The 19,980-nt window shown below is 47.2% G+C and overlaps 2 protein-coding genes across 7 annotated transcripts; both read right to left on the reverse strand.

Moving 5' to 3' along the window:
- Positions 1-2,041: 2,041 nt before the first annotated feature.
- Positions 2,042-12,320, reverse strand: plekho1a (pleckstrin homology domain containing, family O member 1a). 4 transcript variants are annotated; one of them, XM_078081071.1, is made up of 10 exons: positions 12,156-12,320; positions 11,478-11,627; positions 7,491-7,631; positions 5,974-6,078; positions 5,730-5,831; positions 5,340-5,645; positions 5,096-5,193; positions 4,844-5,012; positions 4,632-4,744; positions 2,042-4,512 (listed from the first exon to the last, which is right to left on the reverse strand). In XM_078081071.1, exons 1-10 carry the CDS (start codon positions 12,180-12,182, stop codon positions 3,858-3,860), a joined length of 1,866 nt encoding a protein of 621 aa, XP_077937197.1. In that variant the 5' UTR covers positions 12,183-12,320; the 3' UTR covers positions 2,042-3,857. The 4 variants fall into 4 exon arrangements, with proteins under 4 accessions (XP_077937197.1, XP_040045196.2, XP_040045195.2 ...); XM_040189262.2 differs by having other exon boundaries at positions 2,042-4,515; XM_040189261.2 differs by having other exon boundaries at positions 5,334-5,645.
- Positions 12,321-12,794: 474 nt separating this feature from the next.
- On the reverse strand, positions 12,795-19,750 carry vps45 (vacuolar protein sorting 45 homolog). 3 transcript variants are annotated; one of them, XR_005713290.2, is made up of 16 exons: positions 18,368-19,750; positions 18,076-18,210; positions 17,298-17,358; positions 16,844-16,923; positions 16,687-16,755; positions 16,358-16,495; positions 15,913-16,023; positions 15,182-15,316; positions 14,991-15,104; positions 14,749-14,916; positions 14,504-14,662; positions 14,283-14,390; positions 13,944-14,065; positions 13,410-13,541; positions 13,139-13,273; positions 12,795-13,009 (listed from the first exon to the last, which is right to left on the reverse strand). XR_005713290.2 is itself a non-coding variant. In XM_040189263.2 (15 exons), exons 1-15 carry the CDS (start codon positions 18,458-18,460, stop codon positions 13,192-13,194), a joined length of 1,707 nt encoding a protein of 568 aa, XP_040045197.1. In that variant the 5' UTR covers positions 18,461-19,750; the 3' UTR covers positions 13,082-13,191. The 3 variants fall into 3 exon arrangements, 1 of the variants encoding a protein (XP_040045197.1); XR_013450916.1 differs by having other exon boundaries at positions 13,130-13,273; XM_040189263.2 differs by lacking the exon at positions 12,795-13,009 and having other exon boundaries at positions 13,082-13,273.
- Positions 19,751-19,980: the final 230 nt, after the last annotated feature.

The following is a 19,980-nucleotide window of genomic DNA, read 5'->3' on the forward strand; positions in this document are numbered from 1 at the left end:
AAAATAAGATGTTACATTAAAGACTGAAGTGTTTTCTGGAACACGTCACGTCCTTTTCTGGACAATCCTGTTGGTTAAGAAGCGCTTTTACTTCGTTAAACACGTTAAGAGAGAATATTGAGGCCCGATTAGATATATTCTCATTTCCAGATGACTACTTGTTTGAACACTATCGTTTTTCTGCGGACCCCTTGTTGAAGACCTCTGGTATGAGGAATTGTAATTTATTTTAGGACTCCCCAATTGATGAATCACTGCCTTCAGTAAATGAAGCTGACTATGTGAAGAAGTCTTTTCACAGCATCAATGTGCAGGTCAATTGACCACTGTCACAAAATGTCAAATATCACTATACTGCAAGTAACAAGTGTGTGATGCTACACCCAATAAGTAATGTAGAGTCCGTCCTCAGCACCAGGATGGAACCTGGTAAGCAGCCTAAAGCCTTGTGCGGTATCATTCACCTATTATTCACCTGTCTCCCTCTTTAAATACACTCAAATGTGTATTTAAAGAGTCTGACCGAACCCAGCGGACTGACTCCTGCCCCCCAACCAGTGTCAATAACAAGTCAGAAATACTCTATAGAAGAATCGAGAATAACAATAATAGAGGAAGAGAAAAGATGGGGAAGATGTTGTGAGGATTAAACGAGGTCGAGTTTGAACACAAGCTGCAGGGCTGTGAGTCACAATGAGCGCACACACTCACAGACACACACACACACTCACAGACACACACAGCCCCCAACACACACACACATCCCCCAACACACACACACACACACATCCCCCAACAAACAGACACACACACACTCCAGAATTGGTGTAAATAATTTATGGGACTCCGTTGAACACGAATGGGAGGTTTGGTCTCAGTAAATAAGGGTTAACACGTGTGTGAGGAATCTTAAATATGACTGAAAATATTCCAGATTTAAGCTACTGGTCAAACATGTTGACACTATTAGCATGCTAGCATACTCTTTGTGCTAAGCTAAGCTAACCGTCGTTCATGGAAGACAAAGGAGGATTCATAAATAATCAGTGGGTGACACGAAAAGACAGCAGGTTAGTCATGAAGAAATGCTCATACACACACAGACACACACACACACACACACACACACACACACACACACACACACACACACACACACACCCAGGTCAGTGAGCTGTAATGCCGAGCAGATGTAGGGCAGCACAAACGTTATCGCTCCATTACACAACTCCACCTCGACAACACACACACACACACACACACAGACTGTGTGTGTGTCCTAAATGATGAGGCTCTCTCTGGGCTGTCGGCCAATTGCGTAGCTGGATCTCTGGATCATGTGACGAGAAGCAGAACATGTCATGTCTGCATTTATGTCCAATTATAGATTTTAAAAATTTGAATCGATGTCACATTTTAAGAAATTAAAGCTAAATTCAAACATTTATTAACAGCATCAAATGGACGTTAAAGGCATTCCAGTAAATAAAAGGAAAGCTGTGCAATATTGGAGAGTTAAAGAAAGAACAGAGCAGCTGATCTCTGAAACCAACTCAAGCACTGAGCAGGGATCGAACCCGCAACCTCAGACTCATCCAGGGGCACACGGGGATGGAACCCGCAACCTCAGACTCATCCAGGGGCACACGGGGGATGGAACCCGTGACCTCAGACTCATCCAGGGGCACACGGGGGATGGAACCCGTGACCTCAGACTCATCCAGGGGCACACGGGGGATGGAACCCGTGACCTCAGACTCATCCAGGGGCACACAGGGATGGAACCCGTGACCTCAGACTCATCCAGGGGCACACGGGGGATGGAACCCGTGACCTCAGACTCATCCAGGGGCACACAGGGATGGAACCCGTGACCTCAGACTCATCCAGGGGCACACGGGGATCGAACCCGCAACCTCAAACTCATCCAGGGGCACACGGGGATCGAACCCGTGACCTCAGACTCATCCCGAGAAGAGAACGGGCGCAGGAACGAGCGTCGCTCTGTAGAACCTTCAGAATGATCTGATCCGCTGGCAGCTTTGTTCATCTCATTTTATTCTGCATGTGAAAACTAAGACTAAGACGGAAAAAAAAATGTTTTTACCCACAATGCATTGCCGTATACAGTAATACCGTAAGATGATTTAAAAACATCAATGTACAAATCTTGAGTATAATAATCTAAGCAAAGAGAAAAAATGACGTAACATTTAAAATAACTTGTTTCCATTTTTTTGAAAAGTTGTAAATGTGTTGAAACTTTCAAATAAATCAACCTAAATACATTTGTTCAACAATTTTGATTACAACATTACTTACAGAACAATGAAACTTCATGAAGAATCTGCTCACAGTGTCGAGTTCTTCTGCAGAACATCACAGAATGTGAATATTTCAGCTCAGAAAAGTGACTTTTAAAGAGAAAAGCTCAGCTCATATTCCCTCAGCCCTTCATGTCCTCCATATTCCAAAAAAGTGCATGTTTTAATATAGAAAAAGACATATTTTTGTGCAGCAACAATCACTTCTAATCGTTCAAAATATCAACTATTTCAATGAAATATTTCCTTAAACCTGAACATTTTTATTAGTTATCCATGAATTATAAAGTGAAAGTGTTGTTTGATAAGAAATGTTTATCGAACACACGTTGTGTGGCTAGATCAATACATCTTACAGATATTGAATATATATATTAGTAGGTGCATATGTCGTCTGATGACAAGTGTTCTTGTTAAAGCTTTTTACTCTTAAGATCTCGGCTGCAATTCTTCCAAAAGCAGCCGAAGGTGTCTGTTTGTCTCCTTGTTGAATAAGTATATATATACATATATCTTTGAATATATATGTATATATACATGCACATTGCAGGATGTGTGACATCAATTTTAATCTAACTTTATCCTCATTCTCTTAAAACTATCGGAAGCTATAGCCGACTATCAGCTGGGATTACAATACTAATAATAATAAGCAGAAGAAGAAGAATGAGTCTTCCCTATCGAATGTTGTCTTATCTTTTGGGGAGCTTTCCTGTGCCGATGTGAGGGTCAAAGGTCAGAGGATGTCGCATGTGTACAGACTGTAAAGCCCTGAGGCAAATTTGTAGTTTGTAATAGATACTGAATCTCTTTATATCTTAAATATGTGGTTCTGTCCTGATCCAGTTCTAGATCCTCACCATTAAGCAACATTATTATTGCATTCATAGGTAAACAATGTATATTTGAGTTCTCTTTCAGCCCATCAGGGAGAGTGAGGGAAGACATATTCTTTTGTCTCTTATTGACAGATTATTGCTTTTTCTCTTCTCCTGGTGTAGAAAATCAATATTAAACTCCCTGATTCTCCTCCAAACGTCTGAAATCTGAGTCATTACAGATCCAGACGGATGTGAAACAACTAAATCCGATTCATAAAACAGAATATACATTAGCAAATAGATCAGGAAATAGACCTTTCAATTGTTCAAAATCATCTGCTGGTAGGAGAAGATGTGCTCGTCAGTGCCTTCGTGTTTTTGTCTTATTAAAAAAGTTCCCTTTTGTACAAATGTTGACATCTTTGATTGAGAAAAAGTGTCTCTTTAAAAAGACAATTTTTTTTTATATCTTCCAAAAATATGTCACGGGGGTCTGTGAACTCCACGGAGCGGCTTAAAGAAAAGAAGAAGAAACGTGCACCACAGGTAGATAAATGAAGGGCACCAGGAGACTGTGTGGAATAATCGGGTGCGTCGCTCGCCGGGAGGGTCGAAGTCATCCGACGTCCCGGGAAGACCGCGGCGTCCACGCCAGGCCAGAAGATCAAAAATATTTGAGGATCGTTCTCTTATTTCCGTTGAGACATCCTGGTCACGGCGTCTCCGACTCGTCCTCGTCTTCGGGGGAGTTGGGTGAGGGGGGTGTGTCCTCCTCCTCGCCCGCCGTGGTCGCCCGGGGCAATCCGGCCTCCGCTGACGTCAGCGACATCTTCTCGTAGGTCCTCCGGCGCTGCCGCCGCAGTGTCTGGCTCTGCAACTCCTTCACCTCCTGCAGAACCTCCTGCGCCTCCTTCCACGACGACACAGCCTCCTCCAGGAGACGGCCGGCCTCCTCGCGCCTCCGCTCCACCTCCGGGTCTCCCTCCGTTTTGGGGGGCAGTGACTTGAAGGACCCTGAGAAGCTTGGTGAGTTCTTCTCACTGGAACATGGTGACTCCTTGCTGCTCCCGGGGTGAGGAGAGTGGGGTTCACCCCCCCGCGGGGAGTCAAGGCACTTGGCTGCAGGAGAGTCGCCCTCCTTGCCGAGGCCCGAGGAGCCTGAGGGACCCCTGAGCTTGGGGGAGCGGACGGTGTCGCAGCTTTTCGTCCGAGGAGAATCGGTGGCTTTAGTGGCAGGCGAGTGGGATCCTCTGGAGCGATTCTTCTTGGCTTTGGACCGAGGAGACTCTCTCCCTCTCAGACGGGGAGAGTCTTTAACCCTGAGGCGAGGAGAGTCGCTGCTCCGGCTCCTCGGAGATCCAGACGACCTGCTGAAGACATTAATCCCACCAAGAGGATCACAGTGATTACTTTGGCCGGGAACAGGACAGACCGACTTCCAGAGGTCAAGGTCAAGTTATTAGTAAAAATAAAAAATAATAAAAACCTGGAGTGAGGAGAGTCGGAGCCCCTTAGATGGTGGAGGCAGGGGGAGTCGATACCCTTCAGGTAAGGTGAGCTGCCTCCGCGTTCCCGCTCTGCTTTGGCCTTCTGCAGCTCCTGTGCATCACATCAACACATTTCAGCAGGACTTGCTTCTGGAGACCGAACCGTCTCAGCGCACAGGTGGACCAATGAAAACAGAGCGAGGTGTCCTACCTGCAACCTCATTTCCTCCAGCAGCTCCTGAGCTCTCTGCATCCTCTGAGCGATGAGGCTCTGCAGCTGACCGACCGGCTGAACCACCGAGACTCCGCCCCCCGCCTCCTCCTCCTCAGTCGGACAGCGCCGAAGGGCCGAGCGCAACTCGGAGCGAATCATCGCCGGCCTGAGTAGTGGAAAGAAGAAAGGATTGTGAGGAAGGAAGATTCACTGCAATTTTGTCATGTGAATATATTTTTTTATGTTCACCTGGAGGAGAGCACTTCGTCCATGGACGCACAGCGGCTTCGGCCCTGCATGCTGAACCTCTTCCCCGGCTGGGGCGTCTGAGACTGAGCCTTAAGGACCTGAAAGGTGACACAAGTTTGCTTTTTGTACTCTGTGGTTCAGGGATATAAGCCGGGGAGGGAGGGAGGGGGGGGGGTCTTGCATCAAGCACGCTATTGAAAAATGACTCACGGTCTACAAGAATCAAGAGTTTCCCAACCTGCACCTGCTGGGTTTTGAGGACCTTGGAGGCCTCCGGGTGGGACTGCTTGCCCCAGGAGAGCTCGCTCCCCCTGGGCAGACTGCTGGTCTTCACAGTAGGCTCCTTCGGGGTGGCCCGCAGCTTGGACACATCCGTGCCGGCTCGCTGACGGACGCCGACCCCCCAGGACCCGGTGCTGGCCACCTGTCCGCACGAGCCTCCCCATCGCGGGTCCACCTGAAAGTTCTCCCAGGACTCGGAGTCCGGGCAGAATGCGTCCTCCTCGGCCACCAGGTCCAGAGTCAGCATGCCGTGGGAGGAGGTGGAGGCCTGGGGGAGAACAACACAAGTGGGTGTGCTTCAAAAACGACCATTGAGACACAATGGGAGGAGTAAAATAAGAGATCCGGGTACCACGGCCATGAGGTGCCCTCGGGTGGGCAGCCGCCGGCCGTAAGGGATCTTCACCCGGTCTCTGGTGGGATGGACCAGCGCACTGTCCTCCTCGATGGTAACCTGCACAAAAACATGGAATCTGATCCTGGAGCAGGAGACGGTACCGTAACGCACTTAGAACTCAATGGTTCTGGTACACAGCTGGATCGATTGTCGACTTCTTCATGAGCTATTCTAACCGTTATCAGAGTCACCTAGTTACCTCGTCCAAAACGCGGTTCTTGGCTTTGATGATGGCCACGTTCAGGGCATGGACCCACGATTCCTTCTCCTCAGGACTCACCGCTAGAAACACGAGGTTGGGAACCTGTGAAGAGACCAAAGGTTCAGTTTAGAGTCGTCGGATAAGCAAAACATTTTATAATTAATAAATACATTAATAAATGCAAGTTTTTGACTTACTTTTTAAGACAATGACATAAATAAATATTGTTGGCCAGTTGCTACAATCAAAGATCTGCTATAATAGCAGACCATTGATGATCAATAATTAGCATCATGGTCTGGAATCTAATTGAAATATTTCTTTCCTTTTATTCCTTCGATGATTCTGTTCTTCTGTTAATCTTGTGTTTTCAATCTTCGGATTAAAGACTCAATGCTTAGTATTCTAACAATGCTCAGTGTTGTAATAACGTTCAGTCAGTGAATATGAAATACATTCGACTGTTAAACCAGCTGAAAGAACCCCAGATCTCCTTCAGGAGAACCTGCACCGCTTTTCATTTTGAGAACCAGAAATCAGCAAATGACAAATCTGTTGACCTCATCAGTGCCGTGATGTCATCGGAGACACGATCCTCATCCCCATGAGCGGCGAGAGACTAAACACAAAACGGACACGTGAAGGCGGAGATTATCCCGCGGTAACCCTTCCTCTAATGGGATTCTGGGAATTAAACCTTTTCATAGAAGAAAAAAAACACACAGCGCGGCTCGGCCAATCAGTGAGGCCACAAATCCACCAATGAGGCGGCGTAAGCAATCCGCATGGCTGAAAGGGCCTGAAGACTCGTTCCTTCATCTGTCGTGCTCACCTGGGGAGGGACCTGGGGAGGGACCTGAGGAGCGACATGGGAAAGAGGGACCTGAGGAGGAACGTAGGGAGGAACCTGGGGTGGAAGTTGAGGAGGGACCTTGGGGGGGACCTGGGGAGGGACCTGTGGAGTGACCTGAGGAGTGACATGGAAAAGAGGGACCTGAGGAGGAACGTAGGGAGGAACCTGGGGTGGAAGTTGAGGAGGGACCTTGGGGGGGACCTGGGGAGGGACCTGGGGAGTGACCTGAGGAGTGACATGGGAAAGAGGGACCTGAGGAGGAACATAGGGAGGAACCTGGGGTGGAAGTTGAGGAGGGACCTTGGGGGGGACCTGGGGAGGGACCTGGGGAGTGACCTGAGGAGTGACATGGGAAAGAGGGACCTGAGGAGGAACATAGGGATGAACCTGGGGTGGAAGTTGAGGAGGGACCTTGGGGGGGACCTGGGGAGGGACCTGTGGAGTGACCTGAGGAGGGACATGGGAAAGAGGGACCTGAGGAGGAACATAGGGAGGAACCTGGGGTGGAAGTTGAGGAGGGACCTTGGGGGGGACCTGGGGAGGGACCTGGGGAGTGACCTGAGGAGGGACATGGGAAAGAGGGACCTGAGGAACAACATAGGGAGGAACCTGGGGTGGAAGTTGAGGAGGGACCTTAGGAGGGACCTGGGGAAGAACTCACCATGTTTCCCGGATGTCTGCAGCGCAGCAGAGTAAAGCGACTGTGGTTCTTCTTGCTGCGACTCTTTGCTTTCCTCAGCTCCTCCGAGCGCTCATAGTCGGCCAGGTTAAACACTTCCTGCGCCCTCCGTTCGTCTCTCACCTGCAGACAAACACACACATCACCGCAGATCAAACCTACGGCATGTCGGTGTCACTGCGAAGAACCGAACGCAAAGAATCAATGATGAGTAACAATAAACAAGGTGGCCGCTAAAGTCGCTGTGGTGGGGGTCCTTCAGGTGGTTTAGGATTAGGTGGTCGTTGAGGACGTTGAACGGGTCCTTGACGAGGTCCTTGAAATGGTAATAACAAAGAACTGCAACAGCTGTCCTGTTGCCGTGGTTACCGGCGGATTGACCGTGAACTTGAGACAGTTGACCGTGGCAGATGAGACAGTTGACTTGAAATTTGTAGATCAGCTTATTTGTTTCTTGCTCTTCCGAGTTTGTATCTTTATGGTTGAAATGCACTTATTGTAAGTCGCTCTGTAAAAAAACGCCAGCTAAATGACATGCAATGTAATGTAAAAGTAAAGCAGAACGACAAGCTTGTTTTTATTTTGTCATGTTCCAAATGAGTTATTTCCCTTGTATATCACTTGCGGTTTCAATACATCCAAATACAGCAGTTTGGGCTTTAGTAGCAAATAGATGCACATATTTTGATGTGGAATTACCAGGAAAATACAACTTTCTTAGCTAAACAGCTCAGGTAAGAGTATATTTATGGTAAAGATATTTCTGTTGTTAGCGAACCTACTTTACGTCAGCAGCACTCGCTTATATGTCAGTCACCTGTGGGTTGTCAGTTCTCATCGACTCATTGTGAGTCTTTACAGCACGACGTGTCATAGAGTTACAGCCAGAAATGTGGCAAGTGGCAGGAGTAGGTGGTGCATCCAGAATGTTGATAATTCATTTGTTTGGTTTAGTTGTAAAAATGGTTTACATCAACTTGTAGCCCAGGTCCTGCTGTTTAATCGGATGTGTGACATCAAATATAACTTTGTGATTAGTGAATTCATTTGATGAGTGTTCTTCCTCCACAGGGGCTTGGCATTCAACAGGATATGTATTGGGTCCTATATATATATATATATATATATATATACCTGTATATACATTGTGATGGCCCAGCCGGTGACCAGTGCCCCACATAGCTGAAGACAGCCAGACGAGGGCCACCAAGAGGCACGGTGGTGGATGGGTGGTACTACCCTAGAGGATTCACATAGGGAACTCCTCGCCACTCAGGTGTCTCTGGTTGACCCTCTAAGGTGGCGTGAATCAAGAAGGCAATCAGGAGCATTTTTAAAACTCAACTAGAAGACAAAGGGGGACGATCTTGAGCTACGGAGGAGTGAGCACCAGACGCTGTGACAACAAGCCGCAGGGTAAGCGGCCCGCGGCTTGCCTATGTATCTCCAAGAGGATTAATCGCTCTCTCTCTCTTGCCCCAAGGACGGGGCCCCTATATTACGCTGTTGGAAAGGGCGACAACGAGAGAGAAATGGCCAAATACAGAATGGCCGAACAACCTTATGCCTTTCTTGACCGGCGAAGCTCAGAAGGCCTATCGGGACCTTTCAGGTGCAGATGCTGTGAATTACGATAAGGTAAAGACGGTCATCCTAGCTCAATATGGACTTAGCCTCCCCGTCAAGGCACAGCGAGTGCATGACGGGAGCTACGACACTGCTCTCGGCACAGATGATGGGGCTAGTCCGTCACACCAGGAGCTGGCTGGAAGAAGCAGAAGGGCTGCCCATGGTTGACGGAGTGGTAATTGACTGCTGCAGTATCCCCTGATGGCAGCCCGGCAGCTACTAGTGATGACGAGGTGATTGAAGCTGTCCATACCAGACCACAGCAACAGACCCGGAATGGACAGCTGAGGTGAAGCCACTGGAAGTCATACAATTAGACGAGGTGTTCTCTCAATTTACAGAAGTTGAAATATAGAAAGGTTTCAGGCCAGGACAATTCGACTCATTACGCAACCCAATCTACGGTCCGCTATGGGGAAGGTGGTTGCTAGGGAGATGTTTCTACTCTTCAGTAGAATAGGCCTGCCGGATGGAACCCTGACAGACCAAGGGTCCTGCTTTATGTCCAAATGTATGATGTCTGTGCCAAAGTCTAAAGGTGAGACAAATCAGAACCTCAGTCTATCACCCTCAGGCTGATGGACTTGTAGGGAGGTTCAACAAAACACTAAAACCCATGCCACGCAAGGTAATCAATGTCGATGGTAAGAACTTGGACCAACAGCTGCATTTTATTCTGTTCTCTAGATGGGTACCCTAGGGTTCCACTGGATTTTCGAGCTTCTGTATGGTTGGAGATCCCGGAGTTTGCTGGATGTGGCCATGGAAGTCTGGGAGCAGCAGCACCACCGAATGACCCAAGTCTGGCCCTTAGTTCGGGAGCACATGCAGCAAGCCCATTAGCAGCAGGCATAGGTATACAACCGGGCAGCCCAGGTGAGAGTGTTCAAATGAGGGAGACACAGTGATGGTTTTAATTCCAACAAATCATTGTAAGTTTTAAGCCTTGTGAAATACTGGAACGGGTGGGGTCTGTGAATTACCGTGTATGGCAGACAGGCCGTAGGAAAGCCCAACCACTGTACCATGTGAATTTACTGAAGCCATAGCATGAGCCAAATCAGAACCTCAGTCTTGTTCACTCTAATGTCCTGGTAGCTAACATGCCTCCCCAGGTCCTCCTGCCAGTGAAAATGGGTGACCAGCTGTCATCCAGGCAAGGACAAGACCTCTGAGAACTGCTCGGTAGAAACAGAGATGGGGGACGAACAACGGCCATCGTCCACGACATTAGAACAGAACCGGGAAAGACCGAAAAACTACGACCATACCGAATCCCAGACGCCATCAGAAACAAGGTGAGGAAAATGCTTGACCTGGTGGTGGAGGAGTACCACACTGCCCGGTCCAGTCTTATAGTCCTGTGCCGGATGGCAGAATTAGGTTCTGCAATGACTATAGAAAATTAAATGAGATTTCTCTGTTTGAAACCTACCCTATGCCATGGGTAGATGGGCTGGTCGAGAGGCTAGGACTGGCCAGGATATCCACGCTAGATTTAACCAAAGGATATTGGCAGGTACCACTCACCCCACAGGCAAAAGAGAAGACAGCCTTCTCAACCCTGGAAAGTGCTCCCTCGCCTTTGAGGAGGCGAATTTCCTTGAGTACACTGTCGGACCGGGAAATGTGAAGCACCAAGTAAAGAAGGTGGATGCCATAACAACCTGGCCATCAGGGGCTGGGGCCGTCTTTAATGCCTTGAAGAAAGCCCTCTGCAGCGACACCGTGCTACACACCCCCTGACTGGCAAGAGGTTTGTACTGCAGAAACATACATCAGAGGTAGGCCTTGGGGCAGTCCTGTCCCAAGTACACAATAGAAGTGAATACCCCATAACCTTTATTAGCCCCAAACTACTTCCCCATGAGAAGAATTATGCAACCATAGAAAAGGAGTGCCTATCGGTTAAATGGGCAATAGGAAAACTAAGGCATCACCTACTGGGACCTCACCTGCTTGGAGTGGAGCACAGAGCCGGTCGGCTGCATGGGACCGCTGATGCCATGTCTGGAGGGAAGACTGCCTCTGGTCTGAGTCTGATGGCCCAGCAAGCGAGCAGTGCCCAACCCAGAACTCCTGCCCACCCAGGTGTCTCTAGTTGTCCCTCACAGGTGGCGTGAAGCAGGCGCTCAGGGGCTTTACTAACTTTTAAAAACTTAAAGCTAAACAAAGGCAGGGACGATCTTGAGCTACGGAGGAATGAGCACCAGATGCCTGCAAACCAGCTGCAGGGCAAGAGGCCTGCGGCCTTAATTAATTACCCAGGAAGAGTCCGACGGAGGCCTTGACATCCATGTGTGTGTATATGTATATGTACATGTACTCTGCAGTCCTCACCTCCTTGTCGGACACGTACAGGTGGTCTCCTCTCAGGACCACAAACCGGTTCCTCCACAGTTCCCTGAAGATCCCTCGACCGCAGAACTTTCTGATCCAGCCGACCTTTTCCGGCTGCTGTACCGCCGGCTGACCCGAGTCCTGAAGGCCCTGAATCACCACAACACAGGGACAGGGTTCAGAAAGAGACCACAGAGACCAGTAAAAACCAGAGACCACATATATTATATTATTTATTCATTATTATTCATTAATTAATTACACTAAATACATATATGTGTATACATATATATACATATATACATACACATATATGTATGTGTATATATATACATACATATATGTATGTATATATACATATATATATATTTAACCTTTTTACACATTTCCATTTTATTCATTAACGGAAACAGCCTTGTTGTTTCGAAAGAATAAACATCGATATTTAATTTTTAGTATTATAAACCTAATTTTAAAGAAACCTTTTACAGATCGATCCAGATGTTAAATGATGAGAATATGAACACATGCATATTAATGTCTGATGAACACAGACAGATGTTTGAATGAAGGCACGGAGGGAACACGGTGTTTGGTCCCGGTCGAACGGTATTATGGGATATTGTGAATCAAAGTCAGAGGATATATTATATAAACGGATAAACCGGAGAGTCGTACCCTTCCTCTCTGGTTGCTCTTCTTCATCCTCCAGCTGCTCACCGGACAATCGCTCCAGCGGGGGTCCCGGTAGCTCGGTGTATCCGTGAGTCCGTCCGGTTCCTCCTCTGCTCCGCGTCTGTTGTCTGAACCGACGGAGCATCCTCCCCGTGTGCGTGCACGTGTGTGCGCACGCGCGTGTGTGAAGGCAGATGCTCTCAACACACGTGAATAAGCTCGGACACGCGGACGCGCACGGCAGCCTACATTCTAATAAAAGGAGCTCGACACCGCCATCTAGTGACGCGCGCACACGCGCACTGACACGTGCACACCTCTTACACAAAGAGACAATAATTCACGGCACTAATATTCTATGTATATATATATATATATATACACATATATATATATATATATACATATGTATATATATAAATATATACACATATATATATATATATTTATATATATATATATTTATATATATATATATTTATATTATATATATATATATATATATTATATATATATATTATATATATACACATGTGTGTATATATATATATATATATATACATATATATATATATATATATATATACACACACATAATATATATGTAATATATATTAGTAAATCAGGAAAGAATTTTAATTATTTAATGAATTTTTTATTGACCTAAGCACACTAAGCCCCGCCCACTCCCGTCAGCGTCATCAAAAATGAATAGGTCCAACAAAATGAAGCTTACTTATTTCTTCACTTATTTCAAATCTTTAAAATGTGAAATACTTGAATTTGGAAGAGGAATATTTGGTGTTCATGGCGCTGCCGCCCCGGAAACCGTAATGCTCGGTCGAAGTGGGCTGAACCTGAAATGAGTTTGACACCCTGGTGTAAATACTGCAAACCGACTGTGAAAATGAAAATAATACTCAAATAAATGTGATAAGCACAAACACGCCATTTTTATTTTAACATAAAACATTCACATTGAAGACCTGAAACATAAACGCAGAAGAGGGAGCGTTGTCATTTCAACCGGGCTCTCAGCTCAGCGCCGGTTGCTGTGGCGACCGCTTCCTTGCGTTCTGTCGCCGCTGTGACCCGCCGTGGCCATAACTTCCTCCAGGAAGCTGAGTGACAAACATTCACGTTAGGAATCTACTTCATTTCTTGACTTTGTTTGCCTTCTATTGTGTCAACTTATCTACCAGCACATTACATTTCTATATGAACACTAGAGAGGAGCATTGTGTGCGTGACTGTCACCTCCTGGTGTTGTGGATGCTGCTCCCTCCCAGGACGATGCGGACTCCAGGTGTGCTGCGGTTCAGGTTGTAAACGGTCAGCGCTTCTTCGTATGTGGCTCCACCGATGAGAAACACCACGATGTCCTGAGGCCTGAAGCGCGCACGCAAACAATAGACGTCTATGAGGAAATGACTCTGCTTCTCTCTTTTTATTATTATTTATTCCCTCAGTAAACATTGTAAACATGAGTTCATGGTCTTAATCAAGTCTTGTTCATTTAGTGAATTATGGTCCATGTAGAGTCAAACAGAGGCTTTAGGGCGGGGCCACACAGCTCTCTTATGCTAATCGCTAGCTGACACACGTGTTTATAACTTCAACCAATTAGATCACAGTAGGCGGAACAAAACGTTTTCTCCATTAAACCGTTGACATGAACACCTTTAATTCTTTGTTTATGTTTACCAACAATAAAAACATTCCCCTTTAAAGAGAATCCCATTCAACAGGAAGTCACGAGACCTTGTGTGTGTGTGTGTGTGTGTGTGTCACCTGTCCCTCAGGCTACTGGCCCCCAGGTAAGGGAACTGACTGTCCTTCAGTCGACCTTTGATCAGCTGATCCAGAGTGTCGTGAATCAGAGGCTGATGCTGAGTGTACACGTTCTCTACGCCCTGAACACACGTTACCGTGACAGCAGACATTAAAAAGAGCATTAACCAAACTATGGAAACTACTAAAGGAAATTAGTGTTGGTAATATTTAGCTAAAAGTATTTCAAATATGTCGTAAAATATAGAAAAAAAGAAATGATTGAAGTTTTGTGTTACTAAAAGGAGGTGTGTGTGTGTCTGTGTGTGTGTGTGTGTGTGTGTGTGTGTGTGTGTGCACCTTGAGGCCTTTGAAGAACTGCTTGGTTTTGGCGACGGCGTCTGTCGGGGTGACGAGGTCACTTCCTCTGACTCTCTTCCCACCGTACTCCAACATGGACTTCACCATCTGCGAGGCCACGTACACGCATGCGTCACACCTCCCGTTCTACAGTCAATGAACCGCGTGCGGCGCTCATGCGTTTGTCCAATCAGACCCCTGGTGTGACGTGACGTGGTTACCCCGCGGTGGCGCTCGGACACGCCCCTCCGGCTCAGCTCCTCCATCAGGCCCGGCAGGACGCTGCTGCTGTGGCGTTCGTAGCGCAGAGCGTAGAGCATCACCAGGCGCACCGCGTCCAGCTCAGAGAGGCGGGGACTCTGCAGCAGGCGGCGGAGGCTCTGAGACAAAGGGGACGAGCGAGAGACGGTGGGACCAGTAGACTGGTGGGCTTGTAGAACAGTAGACCAGTGCAGAGGACGGGTACCTGCTGGGCGTTGGAGTGGTCGTTCTGACAGGACAGCTCCTGCTCCACCTCTGAGACCTCCATCAGCTGACGCTCCGACACCAGCCGGGACAATTCCCCCACCACCGTCACGTGTTTGGACACGGTGCCGGACATCTTCTTGAACTGGGGATAGTTATCTACGAAGGCCTGAGAGAGACACGAAGCATTGCTGGGAAACAGACAACATTTCAGCGCGTCCGTCCCTCAGCCGACCCTCTGACCTTCATGTCAGTGATGGACTCCAGCTTCTGTTGTTCTTTTGGTTTCTTCTTCTGGAAATCTTCCATCAGGTTTTTAATGTTGGTGCCGATTTCTCCAAAGTTCAGGTACAAGTTCTACACACGCACACGCATCATGATCATTATTGATTGGCGATCGATGCGTGTTCTCCAGGTTCTCCAGACAGACTTACGTTGGCGTAGAACTCGTCGTTCTCTGCAGAAAGAACCACCTCCTTCAGGTCTTTGCTGATCCCTGGAACCCTGGAGAGGTCGATTCTGTTGTTGTTGAGACCCAGCAGCTCGTGAACCATCGCCTGGTAGGTCCACTGAGGGGACACACAGGACACATAGTACACACAGGGTCCACTGAGGGGACACACAGTACACATAGTACACACAGGGTCCACTGAGGGGACACACAGTACACATAGCACACACAAGGTCCACTGAGGGGACACACAGGACACACAGGGTCTACTGAGGGGACACACAGGGTCCCCTGAGAGGACACACGGGGTCCCCTGAGAGGACACACAGGGCAGGGTCCCCTGAGAGGACACACAGGGTCCACTGAGGGGACACACAGTACATATAGTACACACAGGTCCACTGAGGGGACACACAGTACACACAGGGTCCACTGAGGGGACACACAGGGTCCCCTGAGAGGACACACAGGGTCCCCTGAGAGGACACATAGGGTCCCCTGAGAGGACACACAGGGTCCACTGAGGGGACACACAGTACACACAGGGTCCCCTGAGAGGACACACAGGGTCCCCTGAGAGGACACACAGGGCAGGGTCCCCTGAGAGGACACACAGGGTCCCCTGAGAGGACACACAGGGTCCCCTGAGAGGACACACAGGGCAGGGTCCCCTGAGAGGACACACGGGACACACAGGACACAGGGGACACACACCTGGTTGAGCAGTGGTGTGATGGCGTCGTCGCTGCGATCCAGGATCAGAAGCAGAGGAGGAACTTCCGTCTTCCTGAAGTCAAACAGCTCGTATTCCTTCGTTATGATTTGCTGGCGGACAGAAGAGGATGAATCACGTGTGAGACGTTGAAGAGACGTGAGGTGGGACATGGATGGTAAATGGTTACGGACTGGACTCCTTTTCTAGTCGTCTGACCACTCAAAGCGCTTTAACACTTCATGTCATCATTCACACACAGAGACACCATCTAACGTTCACAGCTGCACTACGACTGCAATGCTGCCCAAGGACACATGGACATGCGGGTTAGCCTGGGATTGAACCAGCAACCCTCTGACTGGAGGACGACCCACCCAGTCACAGGAGACATGTGATAGGAGAGATACGGGAGGTGAGGAGATGGGAGTGTGTTGCTGTGGAGACCTTGACGCTCTCAGCAAGCCGTTTGGACATGTCTGAGGACAGCTGGTAGCGGATCATTGGACATTTCTTCAGAGCCAGCAGGACGGAGGTCAGACCCTGAGTGCAGCGCGCCAACATGGAGGGCTCCCAGCTCCGCCCCTGGAGGTACAGACGTGTATATTAGTACAGTGATGTACACACATATTAATCAATATTATGTATAACGTATATTTGAATCGTTTCCCAGCACTAGTATTTATATGTATATATATTGTATATATATAACTATAATATAGATAATATATCTATATAGATATATATATATAATATATATGGTTTGTGTTTCTCACCCTGGCGACTCCCTGCAGGTTGAGGGAGAATAAGTGAGGATTCACAGCAATGAAGTCTCCATAGAACTCCTGCAGACACACACACACTGCTGTTGGTGGGGGGGGGGGGGGGGGGGACCTGAAGCTGAAGGTGACAGGTGAAGCACCTGAGACTCACCTGGACTTCAGCCACCACCTCCTGCTCATCAGCCTCAGCCAGAGCCTTGATTTCACTCTTACTGATCACGTTACTGAAGTCTGAAACACAAAGTAAAATAATCAATATCCTAGAACGCTACAATACCGCTGCAACATGTTGTATTTATAGCCTCTATTTGTTGACATGAAGTACGCAGAGTTACAGATGCTCAGCTCCTGTTTGATGAGCTCATGAATGAACCGATCGACGTGAGACCGAAGGAAGCTTTTAAACGTGAGAGTTGGGCAGCGTCGCTGTGGCTCCATGTGGATTCACAAATGTTGATTCTGGATGGGCATCGAGGCGATGACGTCATCGGGAAGCGGAGGTCACACCAAGCGAGCCGACGTGAGTGTGGTGTGCGTGTGCACATGATACAGTGAGTGAGGAGGAAGCACACAAACATCCACTGAGGACACAGTCTGAAACCTACAGATGAAGTAGACGCTGTACTTTGGTCTCCGCAGCTCCTGGATCAGATGTTCCACATTCTCCTGCAGAGAGCACAAGAACAGAGGCTCACTTCCTGTCTTCATCATCATCTTTAACTCCCTCCTGCAGGTCTCCTGCTACCACCATTCCACCTCTGCAGCTCATCCAGAATGCAGCAGCTCCACTGGTCTTTAACCTTCCTAAGTTCTCCCTCACTCCTCCACTCCTCCGCTCTCTTCACTGGTACCGGTGGCTCATCCAGTTCTAAACATGGTGCTCCTGTACCATGCTGTGAATGGATGGGGTCCAGCTTACATCCAGGACCTGGTCCAACCCGACATCCCGACCCGCACTCTCCGCTCTGCATGTGATAAACTGCTTGTTCCTCCTCACTGAGAGCAAAACACTCCACTAGATCTCCACTCTTTGCTGTCCTGCTCCTAAATGGTGGAAGGAGGTCTCTGAAGACACCAGGACCACAGAGAGCCTTCACATCTTCAGACTAAAGACACACCTCTTCCGACTCTACCTCCACTAACACACTAACTACCTGCAGCACTTACATTGGACTTATAACGGTTCTTATCTACAGCAAGTTGTACATCGGCTTATTTGATGAAATCACACTTTCTTGTTTCTTGTTCTTCTGAGTTTGTGTCCTTATGGTTGAAATGTTCTTATTGTAAGTCGCTTTGGATAAAAGCGTCAGATAAATGACATGTGATGTAATGTGATGTGATGTAATGTGATGTGATGTAATGTGATGTAATGTGTGGTACCTTGGTGGGCCTCAGGAAGCAGATGGCCTTCAGGTGCTTCATGTTGTCTCTGCTTTGAGAGTCAATGCGTTCAAAGAGGTAAACTTCCTTCTGAAGGATCTCTGACTGAGTGTAAACAACACTCACAATGCTGGTCTGAGGACACACACACACACACACACACACACACACACACACACACACACACACACACACACACACTTTAGTTGTCAATCAATACTGTGAAGTACATGCACACAGCAGAGGTACGTGTGTCACCGAGTAGAAGTACTTATAAACGGAGGGCTCTCACCGTCTCTTTGTCCATCAGCAGCACCTTCATTCCGGGGCCGCTGTTCTCGATCATCTTGGAAACGTACTGCTTCACCGCGAGCGTCACGTTCATGATGTCGATGCAGGGAGTAAACAACAACAACAACAACAACAGCAGCAGCGGCAGAAGCAGCTGTGTGGAGTCTGTGACAATAGGCTCGGGATTTTCTCACTAAAATCAGCTGCTCTGCTGCGACAACAACACTGCAGAGGGATTACTTCCGGGTTGTGACGTCGCTACGTCAGACGCATGCGCACCGACGAGTCTAGCGTTATAATGTACCTACACAGTATGAGTAAAAGTACCCATAGTAGGGAAATGGACTAGTAGAATGACTCCTGGAAGTATTTCATTATTGTTATTGATTGATGAGCAGCATTTTTAGTGCGCTGACTTAAAACATCATATTCTGCTGGGTAATTTGACCTTCAACTCATTATTTAGTTTCATAAGATCTATTATTTATGCTTGCAATTAATATGTGTTATCTAGAGAATGTAGTAGCAATAATGCCAAATTATTGTACATTCCCTTCAGTAATGTAGTGAAATATAAATATAATCACCACAAAAGAACAGAAGTACAAATACCACGGATCTATTATAAGTAGAGTATTAGTTATTATTTTGCATGTTTCACTGCATGTCTCCTAACACAAGGTCACGTGGGTATCTCTTTTACACGTTAATGTCCTATTCAGCAGAGAAGAAGCATCATTTTGTTTTATTTTGAAGGGACAAATTAAAATTAAAATGTGTAGTTGTTAAGTGAGAGTTACACAAACTATAAAGTTGCTTTTATGGCTGTTTGCTGCAGACTTTATTTTTAAGGTGTACTACACTACTTTTGTTGTACCTGCCCTCTACCTAAGTAGTTACACATTCTGCTACTTCCCACAGATTAATACTTGTAAGTATATACATATATGTAAGTATATACATATATACTTACATAAGGCTTTTATTGTAATATAACATGATAACATTTAAACAAGTGACCTAGCTATATGTATACACTGTAGTATTACTGACAGTACTGTTATTCAGTAACCTGTATAACTGTTTTTTATGTGACTATAATTGAAGTGAACATATATTTAAATGTATAAACACTCACATTTATGAACAACCAGCTGGCTAGCTGTTCGCTAGCCATTAGCTTGTGTTTAATGCTAACTATGTGTATTTCCACATAAACACGAGCAATAAACGTCCACTGATAAACACCTCTTGAACGTTGAGTTCATAATTAGTTAAAATGTGAATTTAACGAACGGCTGTCCCTTTGGGGCTAAAGCCGAAGCTAAAGCTAAAGCTAAGCCGATGTCGGCCAGCGCACCGTTATAGGTCACTTTTCGTGTGTAGCATAGGAGCGAGGTGGTTAGCATTATAGTGCCCGTGCGTTGACGTGGATTACGTCATAGCTAGTTGCTTGAATAGCGGGCGAGGACGAGTTTAACGTTGGTTTGGTAGCATGCTAATCACAGTTATCATCCGGACAGGGTTAGAATCACTATTAACTCTGGGCTGGATTACTCTTTAAGGGGTTTATAGGAAGACGAGGTCGTATTATCAGTTGTGTCTTTAAGTAAC

Source organism: Gasterosteus aculeatus, chromosome 10 (genome assembly GCF_964276395.1).
Source record: "Gasterosteus aculeatus chromosome 10, fGasAcu3.hap1.1, whole genome shotgun sequence".
NCBI classification, from domain to species: domain Eukaryota; kingdom Metazoa; phylum Chordata; class Actinopteri; order Perciformes; family Gasterosteidae; genus Gasterosteus; species Gasterosteus aculeatus.

Excerpts from the sequence above, each read along its gene's own strand:
- plekho1a (XM_040189260.2), bottom strand. The coding sequence starts at position 12,182 with ATGAAGAAGAGCAACCAGAGAGGAAGG. Across the intron at positions 11,628-12,155 it reads AGAGCAACCAGAGAGGAAGG|GGCCTTCAGGACTCGGGTCA; the intron begins GTACGACTCTCC and ends GTGGTGATTCAG. Across the intron at positions 7,632-11,477 it reads TGTACGTGTCCGACAAGGAG|GTGAGAGACGAACGGAGGGC; the intron begins GTGAGGACTGCA and ends GTTTGTCTGCAG.
- vps45 (XM_040189263.2), bottom strand. The coding sequence starts at position 18,460 with ATGAACGTGACGCTCGCGGTGAAGCAGTACGTTTCCAAGATGATCGAG. Across the intron at positions 15,317-15,912 it reads TCACACCACTGCTCAACCAG|TGGACCTACCAGGCGATGGT; the intron begins GTGTGTGTCCCC and ends GTGTCCCCTCAG. Across the intron at positions 14,917-14,990 it reads AGTCCATCACTGACATGAAG|GCCTTCGTAGATAACTATCC; the intron begins GTCAGAGGGTCG and ends TGTCTCTCTCAG.